Source organism: Orcinus orca, chromosome 7, assembly GCF_937001465.1.
Source record: "Orcinus orca chromosome 7, mOrcOrc1.1, whole genome shotgun sequence".
In the NCBI taxonomy this organism is placed as follows: Eukaryota; Metazoa; Chordata; class Mammalia; order Artiodactyla; family Delphinidae; genus Orcinus; species Orcinus orca.
In genome coordinates this window covers 91,661,386-91,674,751 of record NC_064565.1, presented here as the reverse complement: position 1 = coordinate 91,674,751, position 13,366 = coordinate 91,661,386, and the positions used below count along the sequence as shown (strand labels likewise).

The window sequence follows — 13,366 nt, the reverse complement described above, 5'->3', positions numbered from 1 at the left end:
CTCTTCTCTAAATGTTTGATAGACTTCACCTGTGAAGCCATGTGGTCCTGGACTTTTGTTTGTTGGAAGATTTTTAATCACAGTTTCAATTTCATTACTTGTGATCGGTCTGTTCATATTTTCTGTTTCTTCCTGGTTCAGTCTTGGAAGGTTATACCTTTCTAAGAATTTGTCCATTTCTTCCAGGTTGTCCATTTTATTGGCATAGAGTTGCTTGTAGTAGTCTCTTAGGATGCTTTGTATTTCTGCAGTGTCTGTTGTAACTTCTCCTTTTTCATTTCTAATTTTATTGATTTGAGTCCTCTCCCTCTTTTTCTTGATGAGTCTGGCTAATGGTTTATCAATTTTGTTTATCTTCTCAAAGGACCAGCTTTTAATTTTATTAATCTTTGCTATTATTTTCTTTTTTTCTATTTCATTTATTTCTGCTCTGATCTTTATGATTTCTTTCCTTCTGGTAACTTTGCATTTTGTTTGTTCTTCTTTCTCTAGTTCCTTTAGGTGTAAGGTTAGATTGTTTACGTGAGATTTTTCTAGTTTCTTGAGGTAGGCTTGTATAGCTATAAACTTCCTTCTTAGAACTGCTTTTGCTGTATCCCATAGGTTTTGGATTGTCATGTTTTCATTGTCATTTGTCTCTAGGTATTTTTTGATTTCCTCTTTGATTTCTTCCGTGATCTCTTGGTTATTTAGTAACATATTGTTTAGCCTCCATGTGTTTTGTGTTTTTTACATTTTTTTTCCCTGTAATTGATTTCTAATCTCATAGCATTGTGGTCAGAAAAGATGCTTGATATGATTTCAATTTTCTGAATTTACTGAGGCTTGATTTGTGACCCAGGATGTGATCTGTCCTGGAGAATGTTTCGTGCGCACTTGAGAAGAAAGTGTAATCTTCTGTTTTTGGATGAAATGTCCTATAAATCTCAATTAAATCTATCTGGTCTATTGTGTCATTTAAAGCTTGTGTTTCCTTATTAATTTTGTTTGGATGATCTGTCCATTGGTGTAAGTGAGGTGTTAAAGTCCCCCACTATTATTGTGTTACTGTCGATATCCTCTTTTCGAGCTGTTAGCAGTTGCCTTATGTATTGAGGTGCTCCTATGTTGGGTGCATATATATTTACAATTGTTATATCTTCTTCTTGGATTGATCCCTTGATCATTACATAGTGTCCTTCCTTGTCTCTTGTAACATTCTTTAGTTTAAAGTCTATTTTATCTGTTATGAGTATTGCTACTCCAGCTTTCTTTTGATTTCCATTTGCATGGAATATCTTTTTCCATCCCCTCACTTTCAGTCTGTATGTGTCCCTAGGTCTGAAGTGGGTCTCTTGTAGACAGCATATACATGGGTTTTGTTTTTGTATCCATTAAGCAAGCCTGTGTCTTTTGGTTGGAACATTTAATCCATTCACGTTTAAGGTAATTATCGATATGTATGTTCCTATTATCATTTTCTTAATGGTTTTGGGTTTGTCTTTGTAGGTCCTTTTCTTCTCCTGTGTTTCCCACTTAGGGAAGTTCTTTTAGCATTTGTTGTAGAGCTGGTTTGGTGGTGCTGAATTCTCTTAGCTTTTGCTTGTCTGTAAAGCTTTTGATTTCTCCATTGAATCTGAATGAGATCCTTGCTGTGTAGAGTAATCTTTGTTGTAGGTTCTTCCCTTTCATCACTTTAAGTATATCATGCCACTCCCTTCTGGCTTGTAGAGTTTCTGCTGAGAAATCAGCTGTTAACATTATGGGAGTTCCCTTGTATGTTATTTGCCGTTTTTCCCTTGCTGCTTTCAATACTTTTTCTTTGTCTTTAATTTTTGCCAGTTTGATTACTATTTGTCTCAGCATGTTTCTCCTTGGGTTTATCCTGTATGGGACTCTCTGCACTTCCTGGACTTGGCTGGTTATTTCCTTTCCCATGTTAGGGAAGTTTTCGACTATAATCTCTTCAAATATTTTCTCGGGTCCTTTCTCTCTTCTCCTTCTGGGACCCCTATAATGCGAATGTTGTTGCGTTTAATGTTGTCCCAGAGGTCTCTTAGGCTGTCTTCATTTATTTTCATTCTTTTTCTTTATTCTGTTCTGCAGTAGTGAATTCTACCATTTTGTCTTTCAGGTCACTTGCCTGTTCTTCTGCCTCAGGTATTCTGCTATTGATTCCTTCTAGTGTGGTTTTCATTTCAGTTATTGTATTGTTCATCTCTGTTTGTTTGTTCCTTAATTCTTCTAGATCTTTTAAAAACATTTCTTGCATCTTCTCAATCTTTGCCTCCATTCTTTTTCTGAGGTCCTGGATCATCTTCACTATCATTATTCTGAATTCTTTTTCTGGAAGATTGCCTATCTCCATTTCATTTAGTTGTTTTCCTGGGGTTTTAATCTTGTTCCGTCATCCAGTACATAGCCCTCTGCCTTTTCATCTCGTCTGTCTTTCTGTGAATGTGTTTTTTGTTCCACAGGCTGCAGGATTGTCGTTCGTCTTGCTTCTGCTGTCTGCCCTCTGGTGGATGAGCCTCTTTGTCCAATGTTAAGAAAGCTTTGTGACATTTTCTCTCTCAGTGTCTATTCCCCAGGTGTTTAAATTCTCTAGTGTTGCTGAGTGTGATGTGAAAGCAATTGATGGGTCTTTGCTGGTTTCCTCTAGATGTGCTAGGTGACAATATAAACCCATTACAGAGTACCCTTTCTCCTTTCCATTTTGCTTTTCCATTTCCTGATCTACAGAATTTCAAATTCCTAATCCAAGTCCTCAGGAGACTAGGACCCTAACATGCCCAGATAACAGAAATCTAGTAGCTACATTTTTTAAACAAATAAAAAGAAATAGATAGAATTAGTTTTAACAGAAACATAGGTACATCAACATCCTAGTCTCCTTAGGAAATGGATTAGGAACTTGAAATTTTGCAGATCAGGAAATGAATGCAGAAAATTTGCATTAGCAATGTTTATTTTCAAGAGACTTTTAATGCAAGATTCTGACACCTGTTCGTAGTTCATGCTACAATCTATATCTTAAAGGCAAATGTATAGTGCAATATGTTTGACGTATCACTTATGCTCTCCCAAACCCATCTTTAGTGAGAACCTCTACCAATGAGTTCTGTAGAATGATGTACTTGGTTTCCCAGAGGGGATGTTTCTCAGGAGACTGATCCCAGGGTTGAGATGAAGATTTACAGGAAGATTTTCAGGATACTCCTTTTTTAGGCTCGGGCAGATAGGGAAGAAGTGGGAAGTGATCTTTGATGATGGTGAAGGAATAGTTAATCCATTGTAGAGTTTCACATTGTAGTCCCTGTTACAGAGGCGTGGCCAGATTTAAACAAGCAAGCAAACATTTTCTACTCTTATGCCAGTTCAGTACATAGAGAGGGACTGAAATCACTCAGGCTGTCCTGCCCCTCTGCTGTACCTGGGTCTTTGTTGCAAATGAGGATGCTTTATTCATGCAGTTTCTTTTACAGGATTGAGCCAGGCCCTGCTTTAGTGCTGTTGGTATCACAATGAACAAAAGAGATGCCCGCATGAAGCTTATACTCTCCTAGGGGAAGCAGACAGTAGTACACACAAACAATATGCAGTCTAATGTCAGAGTGACTAAGTAGTATATAGATGACAGAATCTGCTGTTCAGCAGATGATGGGGAGGGTAGGTCTCTCTGAGGTGGAGACATTTGAACATTGACCTGAATGAAGTGAGGCAACAGGAGTGTTCCAGGTAGCAAGTGCAAAGGCTCTGAGGTGGGAGCAGCCAGATAGGGCGTGGGGAATCAGGTTGGCGGTGGCAGATCATGTAGACTCTATACTACAGGACCTTATAGCCTTTTGACTTTTATTCTAAAAGCAATAGGAAACCATTGGAGCATTTACACTTTAATATCTTCTCAACCATTTTTGGGTCATGAACTTCTTTGGCAGTCTGGTGAAGCCTGTGGAACCCTCTGCAGAATAATATTTTTAAATGCATAAAATAAAATCCAGGGGATTTTAAAGAAAACAATTATATGGAAATATAAAGATTGAAGTCCCCTTTAAGGGACACACATGCTCTGATTTACATTTTCAAAGGGTTGTTCTGACTGCTGCAGCGAGAATAGACTGTAGGGGCCAAGGATAGAAGCACAGAGACCAGTGAGCTTGGAGCCAAGCTGTTTTCATCTACCCTGTAGGGCAACGGTCTCGAAATAGGGTTGTGCAACACAGTCTTTTTGAGTGCAGGAAGAAAAATTTATAACTTCTATTTATATTTAATTGACCCTAATTCTTTTAAATTTCTATATTGAGTGTATGTTTTATAATATCCTAATATATTAGGACATTAGTACATTTATATAATTCATGAATAAATCTGCATGTATTGGAGGTACATGTTCAAAAGGTAATGGTAACAATATATTTTGATCAATCAAATGTGATGTTTGTGATGTAGGAAGAGTTACTCTATAAGAAACTAAAAAAAAAAAAATGCCACACTGCTTTAGACCACATTCCATTTCAGAGGCCATTTTGTGGGGAAGCATGAATTTGTGCCATGATTCAGCCTTGCTAAATGTCAGTCCTGTTTCTCAAGCATCCTTAACTCTCCTTAAGAGCCCTCACATGGCTATAAATCTATATACACCTGATTAGACCTACTATCACGTCTGACGTGACACATACTCCCCCAGGGAAATGAGTTTCCTGGGGTTAATAATTTCCAGAAAGGTAAAGCAGTTCTTGATGTTCCCCCTAAAATTCTGAAGAGCGGCTTCTACTGCGGGCCCTGTGAACCGTGCAGGCACTGTCATGCTCTCCTGTACATCCTCTTTGTCACGTGCTTGCCTTCATTCACGCACTCCTTCGGGACTTGAGTCCTGATGTTTGAAGCCTGTGTCCCATTTGCCTGTCTCACAGAGACCTCTCTTGAACATTTTTGTTCACTCTTGAGATGCAGTGAGCCAAATGCTGGGCATTCTAGGTGCCGCAAGTGTAGTGTGGGGCAGGGCTATGACATTTTCTGTTTTATACCCAGGAATAGGACCTGGAGTGGAGCAAGGACAGAAGGGAGGATGAGGCAGATGAGCTGATTTTGCATGAATCTCTTCAGTTATTACTGAACTGCCTTTTTCTTTTCTTTCTTTCTCCCTCCCTCCCTTCCTTCCTTCCTTCCTTCCTTCCTTCTTTTCTCCTACATCCCTTTCACCCCCTGTCTTTTTTTTCTAAAAGACTTTGTTTTCTTTTATAAAGAAAGCCATTCTTTTCTAAAGAAGGAAACCCAAGGCTTTCATAAAATGAGCAGAAACCCTCAGGTACGGTGTTAGGATAAAAACTAATGCATTGTGGGTGTTGTTCTGCCCCCAAGATCCAGCAGTCAGGTGTTGGTGTCTGGAGGATGTAATCTTGGCCATGCAAAGTGCTGACGGAAGAATTTCACTTACTTGAGAGTAGATATTAGTTTGTGGAAGTGGGTACAGAACCCAGAAACTAGGCCAGCCTAACCACACTATTTGTGAGCATTAGATAGGAAATTGTATTCCCAATTCTTTGTATTTTTCCTGTCCCTCTGATTTCTGAACTCTCCCTGTTTCAGGCACTACTCCTTCATTTGGCTCTGTTCTTTCTTGGTTATTTTAAATTTCTTATTAGTCAGTATTTGCGGAAATGGCAACTTGTAGGTCAATTACTCAGGAGCTAGAAAAATAACCTGATGCATCACTGTAGCATAACTTGGCTAAACTAGCAGGGCACAGAGGGTCTTGTCCGTAGTGTTATTCTGTATAGGACCTGCTGCAAGCAGGAAACAATGTTAGGTGACACGATTCAGAGCTAAGTCAAGCTGTTTTTAGTTTCTGTCTGTGCAGTGGCAAAAGGGACACAGCCACTGGAAGGACACTGAAATAGCTACTGGGAAGAGGATGGTTGGTTTGTGCCAGGAATTAACAGAGCATCTACATTATTTTCTGGGAAATAACTAAATCCTTGAAATTATTTGTCAGAATAGAACAGAACAAAACTGGTTTAAAAAAATTCAGCAAGGGGAAAAGCAAACTCCTTGAAATTTTTAAAAAATATACCCAAAGACATATACTTTAATCTCCCTCATTTTCTGTGTCCTTCCTGTGTCCTTCAGAATGTGGTTGCCTGTGATGGACGGGTCTGTTCGATTGTGGGATTGATTTTGGGGACTGGATGTCTCTGCTTGTTGCTGTAGAATGTCATGGGATTTCCAGATGCCTTGTTGTATTTGGGGTACGCTTGGTACCCAAGGTTCCAGGACCCTCCAATTTTACTCTCATTTGAAGGCCTTTGAGTGTGGAAGGTATTTTGAATTTCTGAAGTCTTTGGTGCCTCATTCTCCATTTCTTGTTGTTGTTTGTGTCAGATTTGTTTGAAGTAACAGAGCCTCGTGGGTGATCAATAACATTAAGTAAATGATGCCAACAGGCCTCTCTGAGAGGGCACTTCTCTCTCCTACTTGGGTCTCTTCCTTCCCCTTCAGCATCCCACTCATTCAGAGCAGATCTAAAGAGCACAGTTTTTCTGGTCCATTCTCCATCAGTATACTGAGAAAATACTTAAAACTTAAAAAGACTCTCTGTTTTCCAATATTTAGTTTGCCCAGAGTGACTCCAGACCCAGCTGTCTGGAGCCTGAGCCCTGGAAGTTCGTACTGACGGCCAGTTAGACCTGTCTCCTCAGCAGCCTCTGAGAATATAGACGAACGGGGAGGAAAGGGGGTTCAGATTAACTGAACATTTACCTTGTGCCAGGCTTTGGAAATGCCTTATACACAACAACTTATGTAAGCCTCACGATAAACACAGGCATCTCACCCCCACTTGACAGATAAGGACCCTGAGGCCTGGTGTCTGCAAAGAATGAATAAGATCCCAGGTGTGCTAACTCCAAAGCTGACTTGACCCCTCCACTCTTCACCTTCTCTGCAGCAAGCGCACTTTTCCAAAATTGTGGCTTTAAGTATCCAGAAGCTGAACTTTTAACACCGCTCAGTGATTCTTTTTTTTTTTTTTTTTTCTGGTTTCCAAAACTGAATGGGTTTCCTCCTGCGCTTCTGGCCCTCCTTCATGTCCTCTTGGTTCGATTGAAAAGAAATGCCTGTGTTTCTCATTCCTCTTCTCCATGGGTTTTACAGAGCAGCAGCCCACTAGGGCACCAATTTAATGAAATGAAATTTTTCAATCATGTTTGGTTCAATTCTAGGTGATACAAATAAAGAATTGTGAATGCTTTGTAGTTAGGTTCAAAGGGAAGGAAAAAGGTGGAAAGAAGAAACTGGGTCAAGTATAGTACCTGGGCAATGTCTCCTTAAGTGCTGCCTAGTGAACGTTGAGCTATTAAAAATGGAGAAATAATGGGGCAGCCGTACTACTTTGGCACTTGTGTATCTGGAGATTTCAGATTTAGCAGTTTATAATACTTACCTATGCCAGGCGTTGTTCTAATTTATATATAGTACATATGTATATTAATTTATCCTCTCCAAACCCTTTAAGGTACATATCTCTAAGAAAACAGAGGCACAGAGATGTTGATTAACTTGCCCAAGGATAGACAGTTAAGGGCGGAACCAAAAGTTGAGCCTAGGAAGGTTGGCTTCAGAGCTGTTGACTGCTATGCTAACCAGCCTCTCAGTTACAGGGCTCAGTAACTCTCATGATTTCAAAGATCATTTTTCTTCTTATTAGAACCAGCCCACCATACAGTTGGAAGGGTAAGTATTTGTCATGTTTGATGACAGACGTTGATGGGTTAAAAAAAGGTCTTAGGAAAATCATGTACTTTCTCTTCCATATTCCTCCATCTGTATTTACTGTGCGAAAAGGTCACTTGAGCACAGAGCTCGAATTTCGTGCTTCTAAGCAGCTTCACCGTGGCTGAAACCTTGCTCTACAAATTGTTTAAAAATATTTTGTAATAATGTGTATCACGCTCAAATATGAACGCTCTGGAGTCATTAAGTGATGAGCTTCTTAAATAGGACTTTTGAAACTGTATTTTACATAAATGCCGGGAATCGTTAAGTGATTTTTGTTTTACTCTCAGATTGTAGCCTTTTCTCGTGACTGTCCATCCACTCACATTTACTGGAAGGAGCGGGGGTTCTGGGAGACCTGAGCTCTTTGCCTTGTCAGTCAGCTGCCTGGCTACAGTTTGTGGTAGGAGGGAAGAGAGGGGAGAAGACTAAATAGGCTGAAATGGTAAATTACTGTAGGTTCTGGAGAAAAATAGAATTAGAAACATTTGTGGTTCAGATGAAAATAGCACATTTCCTTTCTGCTTAGAGTCGGGGGGAGGGGGTCAAAGTGCTCCAGGGAATAGAAAATAAATAAAAATTGATCCCTCACCAGTTGAAGTAAATGCTCTGACTCTGGGAACTGAAATGACAGCTCCAGATTTGAAGATCTGGTGAAACCACTTTTGAAGGTTAAAAAATAAAATAAAATAACAACAAGAAAAACACCAGGAGACAAAAAAAAAAAAACCAAATGTGACATACTGTGTTAGGAAATGCAGTCTTTCAAGAATGATTTCACAGTCCTTTTCCAAGACTGTAGAATAGGTAGCAGACCCTGATCAGGTGTGTGCCCGTTTTGTTCCTGTTGCTGACCATGGTCATTCCATCTCTTCTTGCAGGTGAGAAGCCTTATAAGTGCTCATGGGAAGGGTGTGAGTGGCGTTTTGCACGAAGCGATGAGCTCACAAGGCACTACAGGAAACACACAGGTGCAAAGCCCTTTAAATGCAACCACTGCGACAGGTAAAGAAACTTAGAAGCTGTTGGGATGGGGAAGGGAGTTGCTGAAATGGGTGGGGGGGTGCTGGTCGTGTGCTCTTGGGTTTATCACAAGCCTCTCTTGCAGAGACTCAGGCCTGGGAATGCCTTTTACTTCTCCATGGAGAAAACCAATTAGATAAGGGTGCCTCCTTGCATGTAACCAAGAGATGATATGAATTCTTGGATCAGTTACATAAGTATTTAATGAACACCAGAACTGTGATAGTCACTGGGTATCAATAAGACATAGCTCCTACCCTCAAGGGGATGATGTGACAGATAATTTTAGTATAATAGGAAAAGTGATAGGATAGAGAATGGTCACCTGTAGCTTCTGATCTTTTTATTAACATCAACACTATTTTTCCTCATCCTTAATAACGTGAAAGAATAGAAAGCCTGCTTAATGGAGGGAAGGTGAATTATAAGACTTTTCTTCGAAGCACTGTTAGAAATGAATTTGCTGAAGAGAGTTCCCATTCTTTGGGGGGCCTGGACCATCCTTTCTTCTTTGAAAATAGGTACAAAGTTCTAAAAGTTGGTGAGGCTTTGAGAACTTATCCTATAATTCAATTTCAAACCTTCAGCATTTGATAGTGGAAGAAAGAGCACGTAGCAGCAGATTCTATGCAAGTAATAGTATCTGACAGCCCTGGCATTATCAACCAATAAACCCCAAAATGGAGACTCTGCAGGCCAAGGTGAAGGCAGGATTAGGTTTAGACATAATCAAATAATGGGCTTGCATCTGAGCGTGTTAGCCTTCTAATCCTATTTCTGTGTTTAAAAGGAAGCTTAAGAAAATTAACCATCTTTTTAATGCACTACTAAAGGTCTCGGTTATGATGAGAAAAATGCTTCTAATACGATAAAAGCCCTGAAAGCCTCAGGGTTCCCCGGCTCAGCCAGCAGTTCACAGGCTGGCAGGAGGGGTGAGCAGGATGTCTGCAGAGGCCTGGCTCTCTGTCGGAGGAAATGCAATGGTTTTCCCATCCTGCCCCCCTCATCACTGTGCCGGCACCTCCCTCACCAGACCTTCCTCTGGAGTAGTGCCTGTTTGTTTGGAGAGCAGGGCAAGAGTGGCCAAATCTCATGGGTGGCCACTTGGCTTGGAGCTCCTTTAAGATGCTTATAAAGGAGTATTCAGGTTTTTCCTCCTTTTTTTTTTTTTTTCCTTTTTCCTGAAGAGGCTATTTTCCTCTTATCTTCATTCTTGAAGAACTAAATAAAGCCCCCCATGCCTCCTGGAGCCCAAAGATAACCTCCCACCCCAGGGCTGAGGAAGTACATTCCATGAAGCTATTGTCTCTCATTCCCTTGGAGCGCTCTTCTGCTACCTAAAAACACAACCTGTTTTTTCATTTCTATCCCATTACCTCAAAGTCCCCCTAAATTTATGTGAATCAGCAGCTGTTCTTCTACAGATTATATTTCAGTGATGTTTCTCCTTATTTGATATCATGTCTCGACTCCCATCTCAAGTTCATTCCTCTCTAACCCTGGCTACTAATAAAGAAGTTATATAGATGGTGACTCTTTGACCACAGCCCTTCGAGGAAGAGCCTTATATCAGTGGGGATGAAGAGGATCCTTTGTGAGTTGTCGAAGTGTGGTGGTTGTAGGTACACACGAGTCGCCTTGCCCTGAAGGGTGGTGAGGCTATTACTTGGAGGTGGTGCATTAGAGATGGCCACAATCTGGGGAAATTGCCAGAGTTAGTATTCCTCTCTTTAGGTCCACCGAGTTACTAAGCAGTATGCAACTGTCCAGCACTTGACACATTAGGATTAAACCTGACCATTTGTGTGATTTATATGGAGAAATATTTCACACCGACTGGATATTTCAGTGAAGGAGATGTCAGGGACGGGTAATTTGGTTAGTCTTTTGCTTTATTTTCCTCATTGAAATATACTCTGGTTTCTGGAGTTAGAAATTTGAGGAACAGGTGGTACAAATTCTGTGATGTGGTATTTGGGGGAGCTGGTGAGTAGCTCAGAGTCCTGTGGCATGGACCAAGAGCCAGTGCATTTCAACAGTGTCAGAAATCAGGGGGAGGAGTCTCATTCGTGTGTCCTGACAGGCAGCACCTTGTACTTCAGTTGCAGGAATTATACTAAGAATAGAGCAGGTCTGGGAGGTGACGTGGGGAGTTGGAGTGGTCCCAAAGCCGATGGAAGGAAAGCCTGGAGCGACCGGGGACTTGGCATTCCTTAGAAGACTTTACCTTCAGAAACAGAGGGCATCTGTAGCCCTTAGCAGGACACTGAAGCCTATTGGGCCCAAAGGGTGTACGAGCCCAAGAAACCTATCTCTTGCCTCGTTTAATTTAGCAATCAGACTGCCTAGAGGCCGAACTAGGATTAGGGTTTCTTGTCCTTAAAGCAGGTACCTCCTGGAGCCCAAATTATTTGATTCTGCATTTCTAGATGCAAAAAAGTATAAGTCTAACTTATACTTTTATTTTGCCTGAAGGGTAGATTAAACATACATGAGTTTTTCTTTGTCTTGCTAACATTTAAAATTGCTAAGTGCCACAAAGATCTCTATTCCTGGCTTTGTCTGAAAAACGCGGAAGATCTGGTAACAGTGGGCTCCCATTCCCACGTGGCCGTGATTTTCTGGCGCTGAAGAGTCATCACTACCTTTCAGTGATGGCCCTGTGGTCACTCATTTCTCACTGTCCCTCCTCCCCCACCACAGTCTCCCCAGTGAGAAGGCAGAGCATCCTTCGCCGTGTATCATCACACGTCTCGTTATGTCCTCTTAATCCATGCCTTATCAGAAGTGGAATCACATAGCTTAACAGTGCTGTGTGTTTCTTACACTTCACCCGTTGCACCCATTTACTTTATCTGCCTGGCCCCTGAAGACATTGGGTTTTGTGACCTCTGGCTTCAGGTTTGGGTTAGAGGAGAAAGCAGTGAGGTGACTCTGCCATTTTCTTACCGTCAAACTCAACAGTGCAGCCCACTCAGTGATCAGCTGCTTACAGCGCTGAATCTTCTTTCTCAGCCCACAGAGCATGAGGCTGCTGATGGTGGTTGTCAGGGCTGTTTCCCCAAGTGGTCATATGCAGATATAATCCAGGGAGACTGCTCCCGGGGTAGTACCTCCAAGATCCTGGGAAGTTTAGAGGAGGCATTTTGATCTTTGATCTCTAAGTCAGCTCAGTAAGAGGTGGTGACAAATACCAACCCCTATCTGGCCCTTCAGTGCCCTAGAGGATTGCTATCAGCTTAATGCCCATGTGACTTTAGTGGGCCTTTTTCATAAGCAGCTGAAACTACAATAGGGGTTTGACTAGTTCTCTGTAATGAACAAATTTCAATCATTAAGGACCTTCTTATTCAAGGTCATCTGACTGCTGTAGAGTCACAGATACCCTCTGGGGGTATATTACCCTTACAATTATTTGATTCTGCATTTCTAGATGCTGAGTTTATTACTTTTTACTTTACTATTCCTATGTGGAACTCGGTAAGTATAAATTAATAAATATAAATTAATCATGGCTAAGTATCTTGCTGGTGTACTGGATTTAAATAAAACCTCAGTGGTGAGGGACCTAGTCTAATTTTTCTTTTTTAACATCTTTTTTGGAGTGTGATTGCTTTACAATGGTTTGTTAGTTTCTGCTTCATAACAAAGTGAATCAGCTATACATATACATATATCCCCATATCTCCTCACTTGGCGTCTCCCTCCCACCCTCCGTATCCACCCCTCTAAGTGGTCACAAAGCACCGAGCTGATCTCCCTGTGCTATGTGGCTGCTTCCCACTAGCTATCTGTTTTACATTTGGTAGTGTATATATGTCCATGCCAGTCTCTCACATCGTCCCAGCTTATCCTTCCCATTCCCCGTGTCCTCAAGTCCATTCTCTACATCTGCATCTTTATTCCTGTCTTGCCCCTAGGTTCTTCAGAACCTTTTTTTTTTTTTTTTTAGATTCCATATATATATGCTGGCATATGGTATTTTTCTCTTTCTGACTTACTTCACTCTGTATGACAGACTCTAGGTCCATCCACCTCACTACAAATAACTCAATTTTGTTTCTTTTATGGCTGAGTAATATTTCATTGTATTTATGTACCACATCTTCTTTATCCATTCATCTCTCGGGGGACACTTAGGTTGCTTTCGTGTCCTGGCTATTGTAAATAGAGCTGCAATGAACATTGTGGTACATGACTCTTTTTGAATTATGGTTTTCCCAGGGTAAATGCCCAGTAGTGGGATTGCTGGGTCATATGGTAGTTCTGTTTTTAGTTTTTTAATGAACCTCCATACTGTTCTTCATAGTGGCTGTATAAATTTACATTCCCACCAACAGTGCAAGAGGGTTCCCTTTTCTTCACACCCTCTCCAGCAATTATTGTTTATAGATTTTTTGATGGTGGCCATTCTGACCAGTGTGAGGTGATACCTCATTGTAGTTTTGATTTGCATTTCTGTAATGATTAGTGATGTTGAGCATCCTTTCATGTGTTTGTTGGCAATCTGTATATCTTCTTTGGAGAAATGTCTATTTAGGTCTTCTGCCCATTTTTGGATTGGGTTGTTTGTTTCTTTGATATTGACCGC

General features: G+C 40.9%; 1 protein-coding gene across 6 annotated transcripts in view; it reads left to right on the top strand.

Annotated features, from left to right (window-relative positions):
• The window catches only part of KLF7 (KLF transcription factor 7), a 150,375-nt gene that overhangs the window by 121,839 nt on the left and 15,170 nt on the right, over positions 1-13,366 (top strand). For all 6 annotated transcript variants that reach the window (XR_007478253.1, XR_007478252.1, XR_007478251.1 and 3 more), the window contains one exon: positions 8,634-8,757. Coding sequence is in view for 3 of the 6 variants with exons in the window: in XM_049711929.1 (XP_049567886.1) it covers positions 8,634-8,757 (124 nt within the window). In the remaining 3 variants the exon portion in view is untranslated. The remainder of the gene's footprint in view (positions 1-8,633; positions 8,758-13,366) is intronic.